The following is a 21,196-nucleotide window of genomic DNA, read 5'->3' as shown; positions in this document are numbered from 1 at the left end:
TTATTTGACACAGAGATACCTCTGTGTGGTAGCCAAAGCCCTACTCCTGCCTGGCGAAAGGAAAGATGCCTGTTGCCTCTAACCTCTATTAATAGTCCATTATGTTGTAAGGTGACTGCCGTCCCTGTGGTAAAGGTAGCCTGTCGACATCTGAGCACAGAGGCAGTGAAGCGCACGAGTTGTCCCCTCCGCTGATGTCTTCCTGGCAGACCGCATTGTGTGTGTTTGACTTGAGGCCTTTGTGTGCCTCTATGTGCGGCATCTCCGGCTCCCCGTCTGCTCCTCTATTGTGAGTGAAGTAAAAAGAGAAACAGTCAGACAAATGTGACAGCATGTTAATTATTGTGTCTTCACTGCTTGTGAAGTGATAATTGATGTACACTTTCTGTAGCATGTTATTATTCAACTTAGACAATTATAAGATGAATACACAAAAAATGCCTTGAAGCAGCTCTCTAATTTACTTTTGTTACAGTTGCTACTGTTTCAGTGAGTTTAGTGTGTTTAAAGCTTTGTAAGAAACACAGCGCTCCCCTTCACATTTCTAAGACCAGACAGCTTATGTCACATCAATCCCCAGCAGGCATTCATCAGTTGTTTGACTTTCAGCCCTTTTAAAAGGCCAGTTTATATTTCTGATAAATCAATAGCGACTGACTGCCACTTAGAGGTTCAGCCAATAAGGTGAGGGATCGCTTTCATTCCCAAAGTCTGCTGTTGTCAAACCGAAGGCTTCGTTCTCCTGCTTGTGGTTGGAAAAGCCTGTGGGCAGTGGAGGACTCCAATCAATGCTTCGACTGTGACACACGGACACACTCAGCACTTCCGCCTGTTAAATTGTAATGAGTTTTACAGAGATTCAACATTGCACTTGTTATTGATTACTTCTGGCTCTGACACTGCAAGGCTCACTGTCTTTTTACCCCACATCAGCCTTTTGCTTAATTCACCCAAAGAGCTTCACTGTGCCTTTTCTGCCAGGACATGATGTGACGAGATCATTGTCCTCCCTCCCTCACTGAACTTCTTTCATTTTTAATTTTTCATCTTTCATTTTTACTGATTTCCTCCTCAGTTTTAATACTCTCAGCACTTGCTCGCCTCACCTCTTAAAGTAATTCTGGCATGGTGGTGCTTTAGGGAAAATTACAGGGCATTAAAGCTTTGAGTGCTATTGGAGCTGCCATATCAGTGAATCTGGCTTTGTCTTATAGCAGACTAGGTCCACCACGTCTTCCTCTCTGCAGGAGAGTAGCTTGCTAGTATCAGTTTAAGCAGTCTGTAGGGGGTTCTGCACCGTTTCTGCCGCTCTGGACAGTTGGGTTATGGTGTTACTGCTGGCATGCTCAGCTCCTGAGTAAGGGGGGGGGGGGAGTGGTGAGCCAGCCAACCTTGGGCCCAGCTGCAGGGTAAAGCCTGGCCTGAACCCTGTTTACTGGCTTGGCACATCAGCAGAGTGATGACTGGAGCTAGAGATGTGGATGCTGTGATCTAATCCTGTTAATGGGCTCTTGGTTGGTTTTAGCACCAGGCGACAATGTGTGTATATGTGTGTGTGTGTGTGTGTGTGTGTGTGTGTGTGTGTAAAAGTGTCACTGTGTCCGGGCTGTCTTTGTTTTAATGAGAAGGTGAGAGCAGCAAGAAGTTAAAGTGAGCGGAGAAAGTCTGAGCACATTCTCACCATCTCATTGCCTCGGTCACGCCGTCACGTCGTCCATCTTTCACTATCACTGTTTTGGTTGTTTTTTCTGCTCTTATGTTTCTTTTCTGTCTTCAGCACGGCATGTTCCCCATGCAGCGTTTCTCTGGCTCTCTCCCTCCACGTCTTGTGATATTTCAGCCCTGAGCCACAACAAAACCCCTTTCTAAATGCTCATGCTCTGGGTACTGTGTCCTATTTCCCCCTGCCTGTCTGTGTACGTGTCTCCTCATGCTTATGGCCGTCTGTTCTGTGTTGTTCACTGGTTGTTGTTCTGTCATTACATGCTCCAGATCGGTGGATTTGTGTTTTATGAGGATGTGTGCACAGGGGACGGACAGGTAAAAGCACTGCAATTCTCTCCTGGCTCAGCGCAACATGCAGGAACCTCTCTCATGCCCTCAGCTGCCCCCACTCACCCTCACCCCCCCTCTGCCCCTCCCCTCTCTAGAGCCTTAATTCCCCCCCTCGTAGTCCTTATCTCTCTTTCCCAGCTTTTGTAGTTTCCTTGACTGTATAACTCCATGGCCTTTGCATGGCCCTCGCCTCCCCCACAGGGTAGAAGCGATCTGCATGGATCTCATCTTACTCATCAGCAGCACATCAGTTTGTTGCCCCGCTCACAGCCAGGACTGTGTGGCCGAGGCAAAAAAGCTGGAAGACCAAGGCTGTTCAGGATCTCTGCCCGCCTTTTCCTCCCGGCTTCGCATGGCCCCCCCAGCTCGGTCTTGTCTGCCCAACCGATGTGAACCGAGCGCCAGCAGAAGAGCGGTATACACTGACGCGTTGTTCTGGATTGGCATCATAACAAGACTCGACTCGAGCCGGTAGAGAGGCAGCATGATGGAAGTCACTGCCTGGCAGGACTTTTAAATACAGTTCAACCTCTGACTTAGCGGTGAAGCAAGCCACCCCGTCAGTGTCAACAGAGGCCTTAGTGCTGCTGAGTGGGGGCAGCTGCTTGTGGCGGTGAGTGCCCACCGAGGATAGATGAATGGACGTCAGCGCCCACAGACAAATCCACATGATTGCATGGCTGCATGCTTCAAAGTGGGCTGTTTCCAAGGGGCGTTGACCGGCAATTGTGACATGGAGGGCTGAGGATTTGTTTTCATCCGAAGCAGCCACCACACAGCATGTGATTTGGCTGATTAGCTGCTGCCCTCTGGTTGTAGGTGTTAATCAGCGAAATCAGCTGTCTGTGGCTGCACTGAGAATCTGCATAAACTCTCAGCTCTCTGAGGGACATGATGGTCTGTCCCTGCCCTGTGGCTTAAGCTCTTCCGACCGAGAAAGAACGTCAGACAGCCAGCTTTGCCACCACATAACAGGAAATGTAATGGTTCCTTTTTAATTTTCTCTTTTCAGTCAAATCAGCTGTAGTTATGAACCAGTGACATCCACTATAATGGAAGATGTGCAACAGTATTTACATACATGCATGCTTTCCTCTGATTTGCTAGAAACTTAATTTCAATCAGATGTGTGTGCGGTGTGTTTGTGTAAGACTCATAATCTGTTGCCCTTCCTCTTTGTTCTAATCTCTCACCCCGCTGCTTTGACTCCCTCTCCCCTGCTATCTCGCTCGCTTGTTTTTTACCACCTCTCGCACTCTGTTCTCTCTTTGTTCGCGCTGTTATTCATTGTTTGGTTTTGTTCACTACACGGGGCTTGGAGCCAGACAATGGCCTTGTTATCTAGACTACTGTGGCCCACTGAATGTGCAACAGTTGGTCTTAGTGAAGGCCACACAGAATACCCACAATCCTGCACACCCACAATAGGGCAGGCAGGTCACACTGAGTGAATTACAAGTTCAAACCAACCCATTTGTTTTACTTTAGCTACGATGGCGTGTGTTCAGTCAAATATGAACGGGTGCTTCCATTACTGCGTGGCTTTCAAGGTGACTCTTGACCGTGGCAGTCCTCTGTCCCTCCTTGCTTCCCTGCTCGTGCTTATTGGCCATAGGAATGACAGCTGTGCGCTCCTCCCTACATCCTTTTTTTTAATGACATTTATAATTTGCAAAGGTATACAGTATTTATGTATAGACTAGGGCTGGGTGTCATTACTGATATACTGAATTGATTTGATTCCGATTCACAAGGTCCTAATTCGATTCGACATTGATTCATTTAGAGATATTTCAGTTTTAATTAATATCCAATTGCTTGGTTATGAAAGATTTTCACAAAACTAAAGTTGCAAATTGTATAAAGATGGAACTCCCTAACCTGGTGTATTATTTAAAAAAATCATGTTTACATTAAACTGACCAAAAAGCAATTACATTAATACACATTTATTTAACACGACCCACTCCAGAAATAAGCAGTGCAACAGTGCAATGGCATATCAAAAGATCCATCTAAGGATTTTATGAATCGATATCGGATCTTTCAAATGAAGATCGATATGAATAGGAAAATCGATTATTTTAAACCCAGCCCTAGAATGGACTGCTCGAAGGACAAATGAGCAGTAATGATGAAGTCATATCCAAGACCAGTGTGCTCATCTCTCTTGTGTCCGCCTGTCTTCCTCTCCCTCTCTCTCTGTCTTCCTCTGTCTCTCTTTCTGCGTGGTATTGCATTGCAGGACGCAGGCGGAGATGGCCCATACGTGTCGAGGGACAATCAACTTGGCCACGGCGCACATAGACACAGAGGACGCCTGCAATATCGTCCTGAGCAGTGGCGGCCGCACGTACCACCTGAAGGCGAGCACGGAGGTGGAACGGCAGAGATGGGTCACGGCGCTGGAGCTGGCCAAAGCTAAAGCCATTCGCATGATGAATGATCAGTCTGGTAAGGGCAGCTGAAGCAAGCAACTGCTTATTGAACATTTGAAATGTGTGACATGGCTTTTTATTGTAGTAGATCAAGATAAAAGAGCAATAACGCTCCAACGGTATGAGACACTGCTGCAAGAGGTTGATGGTCAGAATCTGACCTTGATCAAATAATGGGTGGGCTCATACAGTCTAGGCAAACATTCAAGAGTTTGTTTATCTTCTAAACCGTTGGTTCAGTTATTGAGATCCCTGCCAAGTAGAGGGTGTGTTCAGTATTGACTTAACAACATGGTCCTCAGTACAGGAACTGGTTTTCAGTGTACTCCTGCCATTTGATATTCAGCACAGCTGGTGTTCCAGCTCTCTCCCTCTTTAATGTGATCCAGGTTCCCGTGTGAGCCAGGAGAGGGCAGCGCTGCCTGCTCAGTGCAGTTGGAAAACAAACCAGAGTATGCTAATGGTACCGTGAGAACTGAGCTTCCATTCATCCTCCTCCTGTCAGCCGAACACTCTCCTTTCCAAGGGGACTTATATTCTTGTATGGTTCTGTTAGGTGTTGCTGGTCAAAGGCTGTGGGAAAAGCCTGCAGGACTATTTTCTTCACGTTTCACCCTGGCATCCTCCCAAAGCCTCTCTGCCACAGTCTTTTGCAGACAGGGTCTACAGAGACTGAGACAGGCTATATATTCCCCTGGCCTCCATTTGAAAGTCAGATCACTAAATATAGACAGGGAGAGAATGTGAGTGCTTTTTAGCTTACTGCTTCCAGTAAGCAGGAGAGGAATTCTTGTGTATTTGTATTTTGAAAGGTTTAGGCTATTGAACAGCCCACAACATTTGATGTGTGTGTGTGTGTGTGTGTGTCTGTTGTCAAGTTCAATTGGACTAGTGTTCAGCTGCAGCTCTTGTGCTGCCACAGTTTGATGTTCTGTCATAAATTGTTATCCTCACCAGAACATGGCTGTCTTTGTCAATCCATGTTTTGCACAACATGTTTTGCCTGCATGCTACAAGAGAGGTAGTTCACCAGCCAGATTGGGAGGACTACTATATATGTATAAGCAAAGCAAAAGGCATTTAGATATACTATGTGAGTATATATTGTATATATTTCTATTCCCAGAGCTGTCAGTAACCATTTGTCTGTTTGCTCACTGTCTGTCCATTGTCTGTCTGCTTCAGTGGTCAGCTCAGAGGGACTTACCTGTTGTCTCATGTATGATCAACATGTTTGTTTGAGGGATTTATGCCATCCCTGGCTGAATGAGATGTTTTTTTTTATTCACAAGTCTTTTTTTTCTTCACCCCCTCCCATTCTCAGGAAACTGTTGACATTTAAAGATGTGCTTCAGTAATTTTGCGTTTCAGTAAAGACGGAGACTCATGAGAGACAGAATAAAAAACAAATTCCTTAGTATGGGTTACGCTCCAAAAACGGTTGCATCTGATAATTCTCAGTAGTCTCCCCTAACAGCCCACTACTTCCACCCCCACCCCTCCAGTTTGTTAAGCCTGAGGTAGCCCTTTCAGTCAGATGCTCTCCAACTGTTTACTAAACGCTTTATATGAAAATGAAATGAACTTCAAATGTGGTAGTGATCATTGCATTAGTGCTATAATTCCCTGTCATATATTAGACATTGAAATCATAAGCAAAACATTTGTTGTACTTTGTTTAAGGTTTGAGTCAGAGATGCTTTAAAGCTTACACAAAGAGTACTTGTTTTTGTTTTCTACCTTTCCTTTTCACAGCTAATCTATCTGTGGGAGGAGGATTTAAGAGTATGTGAGAAAAGGGACGCTGTGTGAGTCTGTTCATAGAAAATTAAATGTCTGCTAATGCAGCTGCTACTGGGAGCAATACTTAAGTCACTGAATGACAATATTTTGCTTATCAAAACTGAATTAGATTTCTGAATAATTTTGCCATCAGGCTCTTTCAGTGCATCTCATTCCTCCAGTCTATGGTGTCGGATAAACATGGATCAGTGACAGAATGCAAACATTCATGCCCTCTCGGCTCTGTGGAACAAAAAGCTTGTATTGATCTCCTCAGGAGAGCCCAGTATAAGCCATGTATCGATGTGTATTAGTAGAGATCAAAGTGACAACCCTTATGTTTTTACCTTCACCCTCTACTCTAGAACATGGTGGCATTTCTAAAATCTTAATCTAACTTGACCCTTGAGTCTCTTTGTCCCTCGGCCACAAGATTCTTTCTGGAAACAACTGATCTGATCCTTGAATTAGTGACTTAAACTTCTCATTACTACTGGTGTCACATCTGCAGCCTTTTCATTTGTAAGCCCTCTCTCGTAAATTACCTGTCCTTGCATGAGAGCATCTTGTTTTAATCTAGGCTTAGATTGGATTTCTAACAGCTTCCTGAACCTATTCACTGTAGTCACTGTAGCCCTATACCTTCAGTAGGTGGCAGTGTTTCTCCTTGCTTCAGCATGACCTTTTTTATGGGTTTGTTTGCCTGTTTTTTTTCTGCCTCGGCTTGTGAAACTGGCATCACAGCCCATTGAATTGCTTTTTCCAGTGGTGGCTTGAATTTGCAAGCCTGACTTGCACTCCTTTTTGAATTTAACATGTGAAAATTAGCTTAGAAGGTAAATTTGAGTGGAAACTGGAAAAGCTTTAGTGGAAGTTGGTGGAAAAAATGAGAAATGTATACTAAACCGTATGTATGCTGGGACCATTCATCCAGTCAGTGGTTTTTCTGGCTCTAGCTGAGTTCAGGCAGATACAGCTGAGGTAGGCAACAGCGAAACAGCCCCCGACCCTGATGTTACCAGCATGCAAGCTGATGCGTGTCATTAGTTCTCGAACGATAGTGCATTGATTTGCATTGCTGTTTGATCAGCAAGTCAATCTGACAGTCCTTGGGTGAGGTTCCACTTAAACTGACTGTTCATGCGCGAGTAGGCTCGTCATCACAATGATTTACTCATTGGGGGTTTAACTGTTATAGGTATTTACATTCATCCTATTGCTGGCGTAATTTTCTCATCCAGTTGTTTTTGCTTTTATTTTGACATCCTAACCACCGCTCTCCAATTGCAGGAACAGGTAGTGCCCTGTCCGTGGTGCTGAAACAGTAGGGATATCAAAGAGGATGACATGATGGCAGATTAGGAATGCCTCTTTAAACGCGTTTCATTTCTCCTTCTATCCCACCCCTCCTTCTCTGTTCCTATCTCCTGGTCCCGGCTCGTTCCCTTGTTGGTTTTTTTTTTCTCCCTACATTTGCTCTGGCACTCGCTCTTCCTCTCTCTTCCACTCTCCCTCTCACTCGCTGTCTGGTTTTCCCACCCCCTCCCTCTTTCTCCCTCTCTTTCCCCTTTCTCTCTCCATAAGCCATTTACTCTGCTTTTCTTCCAGCGGGGTTTTAGTTCTGAAAGGAATGACCTTCTGCTTTGTCCAACTCTCGCTCCTCCGTCCGTTTCTTAAAACATTGCCATTGTCCTGCAAAGTCTGGGGGAAAAAATAGAAATGGAATAAGGCAGAGTCTCCTTGTAAGTACATGGCTTTTGTCCAGTTGTGTTGTCCTTAGGAATGTGTGTGTGTGTGTGTGCGTGCGTGTTTGCATTCATCAATGTGAAACTGGTTAAGTTGTTCAGATGTAGCTGTGTATTTATTTTCTATCCTGTGTATTTTGGCTGATTTACAGTGAATAAATCAGCAGTATCAACTTTCAGTGGCTACATACAGTACACCTTTCTTTCTTTTTTTTAAAGTATATTTTTTTTGGCTTTTTATTGCCTTTAATTGATAGCACAGTGGAGAGAGAGAGACAGGAAATAGGGAGGCAGAGAGGGGGGACGACATGCAGTAAAGGGCTGCCCAATGCGGGATTCGAACCGGGCTAAAGTGAGCTAAACGCTGCCCCGCAGTACACCTTTCTCACTGAAACTCTAAAAGTGAATGGAGACCTTGAAATTGGAAATTGGAGAATTATGAAGGAAATAAGGATGTGCCATGTAAAAAAATCTTTACACCCGTAGCAGGATTCATACTTTCAGTAATGAATTAATTTTGCACTGTCCATAGTTTTGCATTGGTTTTGTGAGTAGGTGACTCAGATTGTGGTGTGTATAATGTGTGTGTCTATGAGGCAATACATTCAGATAATGTGTGCTGTAGCTGTAGCTTCCTTTCCATCAATAAACTCCTGGTCCAGTGAAATAAAGTGAAAACTGTTTTCTTGATGCCAGTGATTGTTACCCTTTCTTGACTGCACTGGTAAATGAACTCATCTAGTGTGTTAATATGAGTAAAACATTTAAAGTGTTTTATTACCTACAAATAAGCAGTGTCATCAATTACTATGTGGTATAGGCTGATATGATAAATATTCACATGGTTTAAATTAATCCACCTCTGCAAAATGTTCAATAAAATGCATCCTGCATGAAGTGCTACTGTCCGAGATCATGAAGAGATGTTATGACAGGACAGATGGCATGCTGCTTATCATCCTCATCAGTTAGTTCTGCAGTGGCTGTGGATCGAATCACTTGTCCTTGTTTGTCTTGGATGTCGCGTGTAGCGGCAGAGGTCGATTTCCTGGATCAGATCAGTCCCAACTGACAAGTCAGATATAGATGAGGAGGTCAGAGTCATATTCAGGCCTGTAACATAACAAATATTACCACCAGATGAAGTCTGGCATTTAACAGAGATCATAAATGATGGTGGCCTGCATGCTTTGTTTTTGTGTGTTTGTTTTCGGTGATATTTAATATCTTCCTTCCTCCCTCTGTTTGCGGAGTCTGAGACGGGAAAGTGCTTTGTGTTGTTAAAAGATAACTTGAAATATCTGAAAATAGAAAGTAAATGATGAACAATATCCTTTAAAAAGAGACTCTGTGTATTTGTGTGTGGTCACATGCTTTTTGTGTGTGGTCTAATTAGGTTTGAATGTAATATTGTGCATGTGGTGTACTTGCCTTTGTACGTACAGGGGTGTTTTGGTATAAGGCCACTGTGAGCTCAGTTAAATGGATCTATAAATAATGTTAATCACAGCTTCATACAATAGTGGACAGAGCTGTTGAAGCACTGTATTGTTGCACATCCACACTACATCACTGGTATTATTCGGCTGTCTTTTGTGTGTTTTTTTTCTACATTGTATGGTTGTGTGTGACTCATTGACCTGCTGTATATGCTGCATGAAACTCAAATTCATTATAAAGCTCACATTGTGTCCCAGTCAACTTGCATTTACGTTTCTGCTTTATCAGCAGAGAGCAGAAGTTGAGAAATTGAGAACGCTGATACAGGCAGGTCATTAAAATATTAGTTGAACATTGTGCAAGGCAGTCAGCAAGGACAATAGTGGTTCAGTTTTCCATTTTCCTCCTTTTTTTATCCGCTTAGTGGATTTCTGTGTTCTGACACCTCTTTTCCTCTGGTCAGGTGAATCTGTTGGTGCCAACTTTTCTCTGCAGTGGGCTAAGTGTATTTTTCTCGCGACACTATGATCTAACATGGTGGGTTTGATTGTTGTTTTGCAGTTGTGTAAATTACATCACTGTTGGAAGCCCAGTTCTCTGTGAACAATAGGAATTTTAACTTTGTGTTGTCTGTGAAGCAAAGGGCTGTGAGAGATGATAACTAAAGGCATATTTTTTATGATTGTGGTGCCTTGCAGCCAAGCTTTTGTTCCAGTTCACATTATGTCATAATTGTTGAGCTTAAAAACGTAACTTTACAGATACACTCAGAGACTGAAGTGCTTCATTTTAGTTTCCAATGGAGTCACCTGGTCTGTGGTGTACAGATTTTCTCTTTAACTGAAGGTAAAGATTGTTAGCTCTGAAGGTAAAGGATTCAAGCATAAACATGTTGTCCAATTATTTAATTTGGGTTTAATGCTTTTGCTTTCAATTGTGTCTGAGTTGTTTTCACTACATTTTTTTGCTTTACTTTGGATAATTGGTTGGTAGCAGTCTGTATCAGTCAGACCTCTGCAGTCAGCTGGTATTGTCTGTTTGTAACCATGACGGATACTGGATAAAAACCTTGTTTGGCTTGATGATAAGAACTGGGAAAGATGGAGAAGATGTAACTGATACAATGGAGATGAATATTCAGATCATTTAATAATGTTAAGTTCTTGGCTCAATTATGAAAATAATCCGACTGTGTTTTTGAGTGTTATTGTTTTAAACTGTGATCTGATTTTCATCTTGGTCTTATAGTAAAAAAAAAAGATACAAACAACATAAAGAGCTGTATTTTCTCACGTTTTACCAAATTTCTCATATGAACCTGCATGACACCAGTTGGTGGTAATTTAAGTTCTGATTTGTGAAATGATATAAAATATGCAAAAAGAAGACTCACATTTTATAATGTCTAGTCAGTTTCCTAAAAACATGTTCTTTCTCAACCATCATTACTATGATTTTTTTTTAAGTAAAAGTGATATTTAGAAGTGTATATTAAGTATGTCAACTCCAGGATATGACCAGTGTCTGGACAACCTGCAGCATCTGATGAATTTCTAATGGTTTCTACAGGAAAATACAGAGGCATCTGATTAGAGTCTGAATCTGAAAGAGAGGTCAGGTCACACCATCCGATAATGACTAACACCAGCACAGACATATACCTTCCACAGCAGGTTATGGCTGATTAACTTTTGCTTTTTTAAAGCCAGAGTCTTGACCTTAAGCCCATTAAATTGTGCATGCTAGACATCCCACAAATGTCACAGAAACTGAAACTACTCCTTAATGAGCAGTATTTCAAAATAGTGCTGGTTCTTGCAGCTGTAGTCAGCAGCCATGGGAACATTCGGTCTGAGCTTCACCACTTCCTAAATATAAATTCACACAGGTTTTTTTTCTTCTTTTTCTTCTTTCAACTTTAGGGCTGTTGGTGTAAAAGCAACATATTTAGTCAGGAGTAGCCTACATAAAACTATTTGAGACTGTGTTAGAGGAGGGTTATGTTCTGTGAAGCAGATTGTCTGTTCAAATAGAATAGAGTATCCTCATTTGCATATCAATGAGAAGAAAATATTTTTAACTACCATCACTTCTACATGCTTCCAGACATGTGCAGCAATATTTTTCAAAGACCCCTCAATCATGAAAATGTTAAAGACACACTCACAGAGATATTAACGCTGCACTGCCAGCTGCCATGCAAAGATGCTACCTGGCTTTGAGTTTCTCCATCAGTCAGTGATGACTAAGTGCACATAGGGCTGGATGATTCATCGCCCCAGCGTTTTGAGAGTCAGCTGTAATTTCACTCTTCTGTGCGTGGGGAAATCACATGAAGTGCTATGTCTGTTTGTCATCATTAAGTCCATGCATGGTCCTCTTACTATATGTCACCATGGGCTGATGCAGGAAGCGGTTACTTTTAACTCTTACATTTGTGGTTAATTGAAGATCTTCCACCTCCTTTGGATAAGCGGGTTATTATCACCACAGGAGTCCATTAGTGGGGCTCAGTTTCAGCTTGTATTTCACCGCAGTCGATTTTAGTCTCTCTAGGTCCATTCAAGTCCTTCTCTGTTGCCTCAGTGACAATGTGGCTGCACAGTGTCTAGCATAATGACTTGGATATCTTTTGGCATGGATCAATGTCATTTACTGAATATGGCTCCTCCTGCAGAAATTGACACGGCTAAATGTTTCAAATAGTCTCAAATTCACATTGTTTCCCTTTTTAAATATAGTTTTTTTTTGGTTTTTTTTGGCTTTTCATGCTTTTATTTGATAGGACAGTTAAGAGAGACAGGTCGCCTGCAGTGAGGACTATAGCCTCAACACATGGGGCGGGTGCTCTACCAACTGAGCTAAACACCGCCCCTTTTAAATATAGTTTTGAATGAACTTTTTCCAACAGATAAGACTGTTAAATTTACAAAATCACAAGGACGCTTAAAAAAGCCACAAATTTGAAATATCATTTGACGAATCAGTCTCATTGTCTGACAAAATGGTGCGATCCCTCCCAAAAACCTTTCACATTTGATTCTATATGTTCTCCGACTCCTACACTCATAAACATGCCTTCAGGCTTTCACACACTAGCAAACTGCTACACCAGATGTAATTCATATTGCTAATCCTCACTTGGATTTTGTTGTGTTTTACGTTGTACAGTATATTCTCTGTTTGCGGTTTGTGTGTCTCAGTACTTTGTAATCCCTTCATTGCACAATAAAAAAACATGTTTTTTTTCCCATGGGGGAAAAAAGCTTTCTCACTTGAACAGAGCTGTTTAACTGGTTTTAATGAGCTCAGAGCTCGTGCATTCAGGCTGAGGGGAGTGTTTGGGTTCGTGGTTCTTAATGCAGTAATTGGCTTAATGAGACTGTAACTCATGTTGTTTAAACACTCTCCTACTCTGTAGTTTGTCTTTCAGATGGTCTGGCCTTCAACTGTCTCTCCTTCATTAAATAAGCAGAGAAATGTGGTGGTGAATTCCTGCTTTACTTTGGGATTTCAAAAGAATATCATGCTCTATTTGGAGCAACTGAGATATTACTCCAGAGTCCAGAGCTTTTTTTTTTGTTAAATTGGAGACTTTCATGAAGACTAAGAGTAATGACTGAAAACAGAATGAATAATAGAACAGACTGCTGAAACTATTTAAAATGCAGACAGAAAAGATTATGTATTTTAGTTGCTATTGATGAAATAAGCAGTTATAACGTGCCAGATTACCTCTCTTTGTGTGGTTAAACTTCCTGTGGTGAAAAACAGGAGACCACGAAGGTCAAGTGTGAAATTAATTGAAGTTTCATGCTTCATTGCCTCCTCGAACATGCCCTGGGACATTTAGGTGATGTTATTTATTAACAGTCCAACGATCTCTCCCGGTCAGCACTTCTCTCGCCACACTTACAGTCTACAGTGGCTCTCCCCTGTTACCTAATTTTGTTGTTGTCAGATATTTTACAGAATCACAGAGATCACATATATTACAATAAACAGGCTTCATGTGATATTTGAAACAAGGGGGGGGGGGGGGGGTGGTTCCCCTGCTGTGTTTTCTCCATGCTGCTACTCATGGAAGAAGGGACTGGTATTGCATCATGAAACACTCACAGTCTGCATTAAGGATTTAATTGGTCCAGAGATAAGTGTGCCATGTCTAGACATTTATTAACCAGTCACATCATAAATTGATTAAAGGGATAGTTCAACATTTTGGTAAATTGGCCCATTGCCATAATCGCTATAGTAGCAGTAGGTTCGTTACCTTTATTTGTCGGTGCAAGCTATTTTTAGAACGGCGGAGTGGCAAGCTGCTCAGAGCAAAGCTACGGAGGCTAATGGGATTTCTTGGTTTCCCTCATCAAACTCATCAAATACACAATCCAAAAACTCCTTCAAAACGCTGTCGTGGACAAATTGTGACCTGCACATTCACCACGCTATGAGATAATAACAGAACGTTACCAGACGGAGTTGTTTTAGAGGTAAATTCATGCAAAACCGCTGATGTGTGTTGCGTTCAGGGACAGTTTTTCAGCAAGCAGACTCTGCATTTACCTCGAAAACAGCTGAGTTTCGTAACTTTCCATTATAATCTCATAGTGTGGTGAATGTGAGGTCACAACTTGACAGCGTTTTGGAGTTGTTGGATTGTGTATTTGATGAGTTTGATGAGGGAAACCAAGAAATCCCATTAGCCTCCGTAGCGTAGCTCTGAGCAGCTCGCGGCTCTGCTCCACCGTTCTAAAAATAGCTTACACCGACAATTAAAGGTAACGAACCTACTGCTATGACTATAGCGATTATGGCAATGGGCCAATTTGCCAAAAATGTTGAACTATCCCTTTAACTGCCCATTTCTACATAGAGGTGCATGTGAACTCCTTTATAAAGTGCACAGTAGGTTTTGGTGGCTAAGGTGACCTTGAGTTTCAGTAGATAGAGGGTGATACTCTGGCAATAATATTGAAATGACAACTATCACCTGCTTTGAGAAGTGAGAGAGCGTATAGCTAGTTACAGTACTGCCTCCCAGGGCTAACTACTACAGCATGAACAGTGCAGCGTTGGTACAGTAACCCTGACCTCTCTCGTTGGGTCATCAGATTTGAAGTGATCTGTCAGCAGCTGTCAGCTCTATTGTGTCAGAAGACAATAGAGGTGGCATATCAATCAGCAGGTGAGGAAATAGGAATTATTTGACCTTTCACTCATTGTATGTTGGCACCACACTGAGTTTTATATGTCATAACATAATCTGAAATCTTGTCATGCCTCATGTCACCTCATGTTGGCGTATTTGAAGACGCTGCTGTTCTTTTTGATACCATCTCTGCCATTCAACTTCTCTGAAATAGTTGACTTTTGCCGTCAAGCTACAAAAGCAGCAGATGGCGGGTATCAGAGAGGAAGCAATGCATTATGGTCTTAGCTGTGTAGGTGACTGCTGGCTGCAGAGTCCTATCTCCTCTCTGCTCCACTCACTCTCTCCCTCCCTCCCTCTCCTCCTCCCTCTCCCCCTCCCTCCCTCTCCTCCTCCTCCCTCTCCAATCTGCACTGCACTGAGAGAAGCATGTGGAGGAGAATTGTAAATGTGCCGAGCTTTGTGAATGTGTGTATGCTGAGTGTGTGTGTGTCTGTGTGTGTGTGTGTGCGTGTTTCCGGGAGAAGGGGAAGCAATGCAGGAGCGGAGATAGGAATTGCAAGAGGGAGCGTCTGCATTGCTCCCCTCCATCATTGTATGTGTGCACTGTAAGTATGCGTGTGTGTATGCATATGTGTGTGCACGCTGAAATGCTGGAAAGAAGAAGTCGCTGCCTCAGCCCCCCCCTCGCTGGGATTATGTAGCGGCCCAGGGCAGCGTTGCGTCTCAGGGAGCGTGGAGCGGGGATCAGGCCCGCAGAGAGTGGGATGAAGGGCCGGAGCTGCTGGGAACCGGGGACGGTCCGCTCCCTCTGCAACTCGGGCTGCCTGAGTAAACTCAACCAGGGTCAGTACAGCTATGGCTAAAGCTACAGCAACATGAGCACGGAGCTGTCACACTCCTGTCCATCTGTCCAACGACAAAACCTTCCTCATCCCGCCATCTCCTCCTCATCATGTGTTTTTTGAGGGGTAGCTGTCATTCCTCCATCCATCTCTCTTCCCCCCCCCCTCCCACCGCCTCTGTGGCATCTTGTCATCTGTCGCCATGGATGCTCACATTTCTGCAGCCTCCATTAACAATGCAGCGCCAGCATCTCTCCTCTCTCCTCTCTCCTGCACTCCTCACTGCATGCAGTCCTCCTTTCCCTCCTTCCCTTCCTTCTCTCGTGCCGCTCTCACTCAGACTCACCCCCCTGCCCCCCCCCCCCCCCCTCTCTCTCTCCTTTGCGCCTGCTCCACCTCACATTTGCATATGGATGAACTGGAGCCTGCCAACCCGACGTGTTATGTTGGCAACGTGCATCTGTGTACGCATCTAATGTGTGGAGAGTTTATTGCACCATCAGAAACTGTAAAAAGGGTATGTGCTGTATATCCCAGGGTCCTAGAACCTGTCCTTCAGAGGACAGAACAAATTTCATGTGCTCATATAATGGAGTGATGAGGACAGGAAGGCGTACAGATTTTCATAACCTGCAGTCTAAATGATAAATGAGGATTTTGGATGTAAAAAAAATAAATCTATACTGAATTACTGCTTATGGCAGGTTAATAACATCCTATAGTATATTTTTTTATGTGTTATTATTTGACCTATGGAGGAACAGTGAAAAATCTGTCAGGTTTTTCACCTCACCGTCTCATCCCGCTCTATTTTCTCACCTCTCTCATTTCATCTATCATTTTGTTGCGTGTGTCACAGTTGGACAATGTTGAGTTGAACAGCTGTGCTCTTAAGCCCCTGGGCTTCCTGTCTCCTCACTTTGCCTGTTTGTTCACTGAAATGAGTTTGGCATGGGAAGTATAAGCCCTGTTGTTTTAATTTTCCATAGTAGGTTTTTGCACACTTTCCTCAATATGAATGTTGGGTAGTTGATGAAGTTACACCAAAATATGAGTCAGAGCCCAAACATCACAACTCTGAATAACACTCAAATAGCCAACAGCGAGAACTAGTACTAGCTGTCTCAACATAATGGCAGTTCAAAGACATTCAAGATAATGCCCTGGCTGTGAGTATAAGTGCTAATGTAAATTTAAGATGTATTTTAGTGTAAAAGGTAGCTCTAATTTTTCAAAGGTTGTGAAGCAGCTATAAAGCAATGGAGATTTAAAGACGTATTTCATACACACAGAAATTGCTATAGCATTATGTGTAGGTAAATGTTACCAAGAGTCTGATGTTTGAGTCTGAGGATTTCTAATTAGATTTTAGCTGTTGAGATAGAGACAGCCACTTCTTAATTGCATCCATGCACACTGTCTGTTGTGTAGATGATGTAAATTAGTACTCTCTCATTACCAAGCAGCAAAATCATTCTAAATGGCACCAATCTAAGGTCTCCTCTCCTCTCAACCTCAACGGCCGAGGCACACGGCTGCCCAGCCTGAGTCCGGTCCTGTTTCTTCCTGGTTTAAGGGAGTTTTTTCGGTAACACTTTACTTGAAGGTATCGTCATAAGAGTGACATTTTACAGACTAAAGTTAAGACGTTACGACATTATAGAGAGAAACCCAGCTGTTACCACAATAAGCAGCACTTGGTGACAGTGGAGAGAAAAAACGGTTACACTTTACTTGAAGGTATGACACAGTCATGAACGTGTCATAAACATTATGTCAATGTCATAACGTTGTCATTAAATGTCATTCGGTTTACCCTAACCCTAACCCTAAACCTAACCCTACAAAAACTGAATGACACTTAATGACAACGTTATGACATTGACATAATGTTTATGACACGTTCATGACTGTGTCATGTCACTCTTATGACGATACCTTCAAGTAAAGTGTAACCGTTTTTTCTCTCCACTGTCACCAAGTGCTGCTTATTGTGGTAACAGCTGGGTTTCTCTCTATAATGTCGTAACGTCTTAACTTTAGTCTGTAAAATGCCTCAACGTAATATATTTTGTGATTTGCCATTTAAATAATTGAATTGTATCAAAATAAAGACCATTTCTTTGTACAATGTAGTCTAGACACAGTCATGCAGTTAAGCGGTGGCTCTTGGCCAGCAGAAAACACTCTAACTCAGACTCAGTGACTGCCGAAAAAGCAACAAATAAATTGTCTGAATATTAATAACACAATGTCACAGTTCCCAACGCTGAAGAATGCTGAGAAGCACACACATGCCAAATAATCATGTCTGCTTGACAGCCATGCTGCTGTCACTGTCATGAAGGCAGTGCTCCAGTTTTAGTTGAGCACTGGGATATGTGGAAAATAAATGAGAGATCAGCCCAAAACTGAAGTGATTCCTCAAAACATGGATGATTTCCTACTGCTAAGAAACTGGTTGCAATCTGACAAGCTTCTAAAACATTGCATGATTTCTGTATAATTCAGTTTGAAGGAGCATACATTCAGTTGTAAAAGTCCTATATTTGCATACAGTTTCTGGTATACAGATGAGTAAAATGAATGCAGAGATACAGAGAATATCTTCCTCTTGTGCCATATTGTTCCCAGAATGACACTACACTTGGTGTAGGTCTCACATTAATTCACTCTTATCTGTTTGTCTGGAGAAACATCCACACCAGAACAGGGAAATATTGTAATACTGTATATTATAGTTTGCAGTCATTGGTGATCAGAATTGTCTACACTTGGAAAGTGAGATGCTGTCGGGTCCCAGTGAAAAGCTTTTCGTTTTTAGTTGACCTGTGTAAAACCTCCTCTGACGCTGCACTGCCATGTGAGATTCTACATCACTTTGATAATCAGTTCTTGTGATAGTCAGAGCTCTGACACTATTTCCAAAGAAGAAGTGAGGACTTTGTCAGTGTGCACAGACGGTGGACATTTCACTCTCATCTCCCTGCAATTATAAACACATATTCCCCACGCATGCTGGATGCATTTTTAAGAGGGGTTGGAGCACCGGGCCAGCACCTGGGGCTCATCGTGTTTAATTTTTCAAATATTAATGCACATAGTTTAAGAGTACTTGAAGGCGCCGTTACTAGTGCTCTGAGAAGGCAGTCACCTCCGCTCTGGCTTCATGGTTACCTTCATGGCTCATTATCTTGCAGCGCTGACACCCTGACAATTAGCATGATGGATCACAATCTTGCAGTGTTCTGAGGTTACAGAGTCATGGATCATGATCCTGCTAAATCTTTCTACACTATCAGAGAGAACATCAAATACTTGTCAACCATTTATTTCTATCTTGCTAAGAGGACAAGACAGGTAAAATCCTCCTTCACAGCAAGTGCCTATACATTACTTATACAATGGCCGTTCAAAGCAAATGGTTGACAAATTAGTTTTGTCTCATTGTAATTAGCATCATCATGCCCGAGACTATGCCCATATTAGTGCTAGTATGACACTTGTATACTAGGAATCAGAGCATAAACTTCACAGAAGGTAGAGTCAGATGCTGTCATGAAGGTTCTGATCCCTGAACCTGTACTTGGGGCTCTGTAGCTGCTAAATGCTCCATTGTGTTCCCAAGCTAGTCACTTTCTGTGGCTGTCTGTTTTTTGCTGCGGGGCAGGTAGTGTACAGTGAGTTTTGAGAGTTTTTTCCCCCCACTGCAAACATATGCTGCAGCCAAAAACAACAAAGTAAAAGCTGTGAGACTGAAACAAAATAGTGGATGTTCACTTAAACAATGAGTTGAAACTCATTATAAAATTTACACATTGGAGCTTCAAATGACTCCTTTTTAACCCTCATTTGATACATTGTTATCATGGAAATATACGTTACACTATTACATACATATTATGTGTAGATATTCTACATTTTTAACAGAAAGTATAGTTTGATCATTCTAACCCTTGCAAAAAAATAGCACTTTGTGTGTGTTTCTTGTGAATCTAAAATGACAACAGCATATTACTGCATCTCAAAAATATGATGCATTGTGTTTCTTTGCATTTGTCAGGTAGCCACTCAAAAATTGTGACGCAGAAGTACAATTTTTAAAAAGGGAAAACAAATAAGGTCGGATGCTGTATCTCTGTTGTTTCGAGCATTAACATTCTTATCTTCATTTTTCAGCCATGGTTCACATGATCAACAGCTGTAAACAGAGCCTCCACTTCACAGCCTGAGCAGATGTTTGCCTGCATATGGATTAAAAATGTGTACACGTGGTAATACATTCAATTAACATATGCTCACCAGTCTTGTCTACATTGGTTTTAATTAAACTCATTGCCTGTCATGATGAAAAACAAAATCCAGTCAGTGGAGATTACTGAAGACTGTTTCAGATGGACACTGGTTTCATGCTGTACTTGACATCCATTGTTTCTCTAAAGCAATAAGCTTTCTTAATACTGCAGTAATATCCTGAAAATGCTGCTACAGTGACCAGACGCGTGTGTAGATGAGCTCAATTAGCATTCTGAGGTTGCAGGATAATTAACGACCTCAACCTTCACACTGTAGGGTTTAATACAGCAAGCAAGAGCCATTTTCCCTTCACAGGTTTGATGCACTAGCTGGGAATTCATAAAATTTACTTGCTCACCAGAAGATAAATCTACAGTTTAGTAGTCAGCAGACTGATTTTCTTTCAATTTGTCTATCCGGGTACATTATAAATGTTACTGCATTAAAACACATTGCTTAGCCGCTGCAGTTTGCTGTTAATCTTTTCCTTTGTTGTCTGCTGCTTTCCGAGAGTGTTCGATTGGATCCACTGCCAGAGCTGTACTGCAGAGCTTTGGGGACAGTGATGAGTTGCACTGCACAGTTCCTCATTTGCTTGGGTAGAACCGAGCGAGCGCCGTGTTACTGCGTTTAACCTGCTGTCTCCTGTGTTTGTCTCCTCGTGATGCATCTCATGGGGGGTGTGTGGAGCCAGTTAGCAATTACTGGACAGGATTACACTCCCATCTCCCGGGACACATCCCCGCTCTTCATCTGACTTGTTTCTTGCATTCGCTTCTGATAAACATCTCATATAACCCCTTCTCATGAACACTCCATCACAACACTCATCTCTCTGCCGTCAATGATGAGACAATTATTTTCCAACCACAGGTATAAACACCCTCAGTTCAAAGTAATCTCCAGATTACAGATGCATGGCTAATTGGAATCACTGTCTTGGAGTCATAATGATTAATTTATTGTGATGAACACTCTGTCACAGTGTGAATGCATTAGTATGTCTAGTTTTTATCCAGACATACACTTATAGTTATAGATGTTATGGATAACAAACTATGTGCATCGGTCTTGAAATTGTGTTACTGTAACAAGATTTGACTACACTCACGACACAGTATAGACATACAGTAACTTCCTCATGATCTCTCCTACAGTCCACAGCACCATGGTGACTGAACTGTGGAGATGAAGAGTAAATAACATCAGAGATGTCCAGGTGTTTAAAGGCCATCTTTAAACCAGAGGGATAGTACATGTCTCCCATGTGCTCTGCTGTCGGCCGTGCACGTCTCTGTCTACCACAGGGTGACGTCTTGTCAGCCGGAGGCCTGGCTCCACTGATCTGACAGGCCGTCCTCAGGGACGAGCAGAGAGACGAGCCTTGACAGCGGGATAGCAGTGTGCCGCTCTCCCAATTACATTCTTCTACTGCCTATTTTC

General features: G+C 42.6%; 1 protein-coding gene across 3 annotated transcripts in view; it reads left to right on the top strand.

Moving 5' to 3' along the window:
- Window positions 1-21,196, top strand: part of osbp2b (oxysterol binding protein 2b) — a 47,761-nt gene that overhangs the window by 2,589 nt on the left and 23,976 nt on the right. For 2 of the 3 annotated variants that reach the window (XM_085786803.1, XM_085786801.1), the window contains exon 2: window positions 4,301-4,509. In XM_085786803.1, coding sequence (XP_085642929.1) covers window positions 4,301-4,509 — 209 coding nt within the window. Of the gene's footprint in view, window positions 1-4,300; window positions 4,510-15,234; window positions 15,459-21,196 lie in introns of those variants that run through there. The other variant, XM_085786804.1, reaches the window with a different exon arrangement.

Source organism: Trachurus japonicus, chromosome 9, assembly GCF_045865225.1.
Source record: "Trachurus japonicus isolate A0001 chromosome 9, Traja_1.0".
Taxonomy (NCBI): Eukaryota; Metazoa; Chordata; class Actinopteri; order Carangiformes; family Carangidae; genus Trachurus; species Trachurus japonicus.
This window is presented reverse-complemented; position numbering and strand designations above follow the sequence as displayed.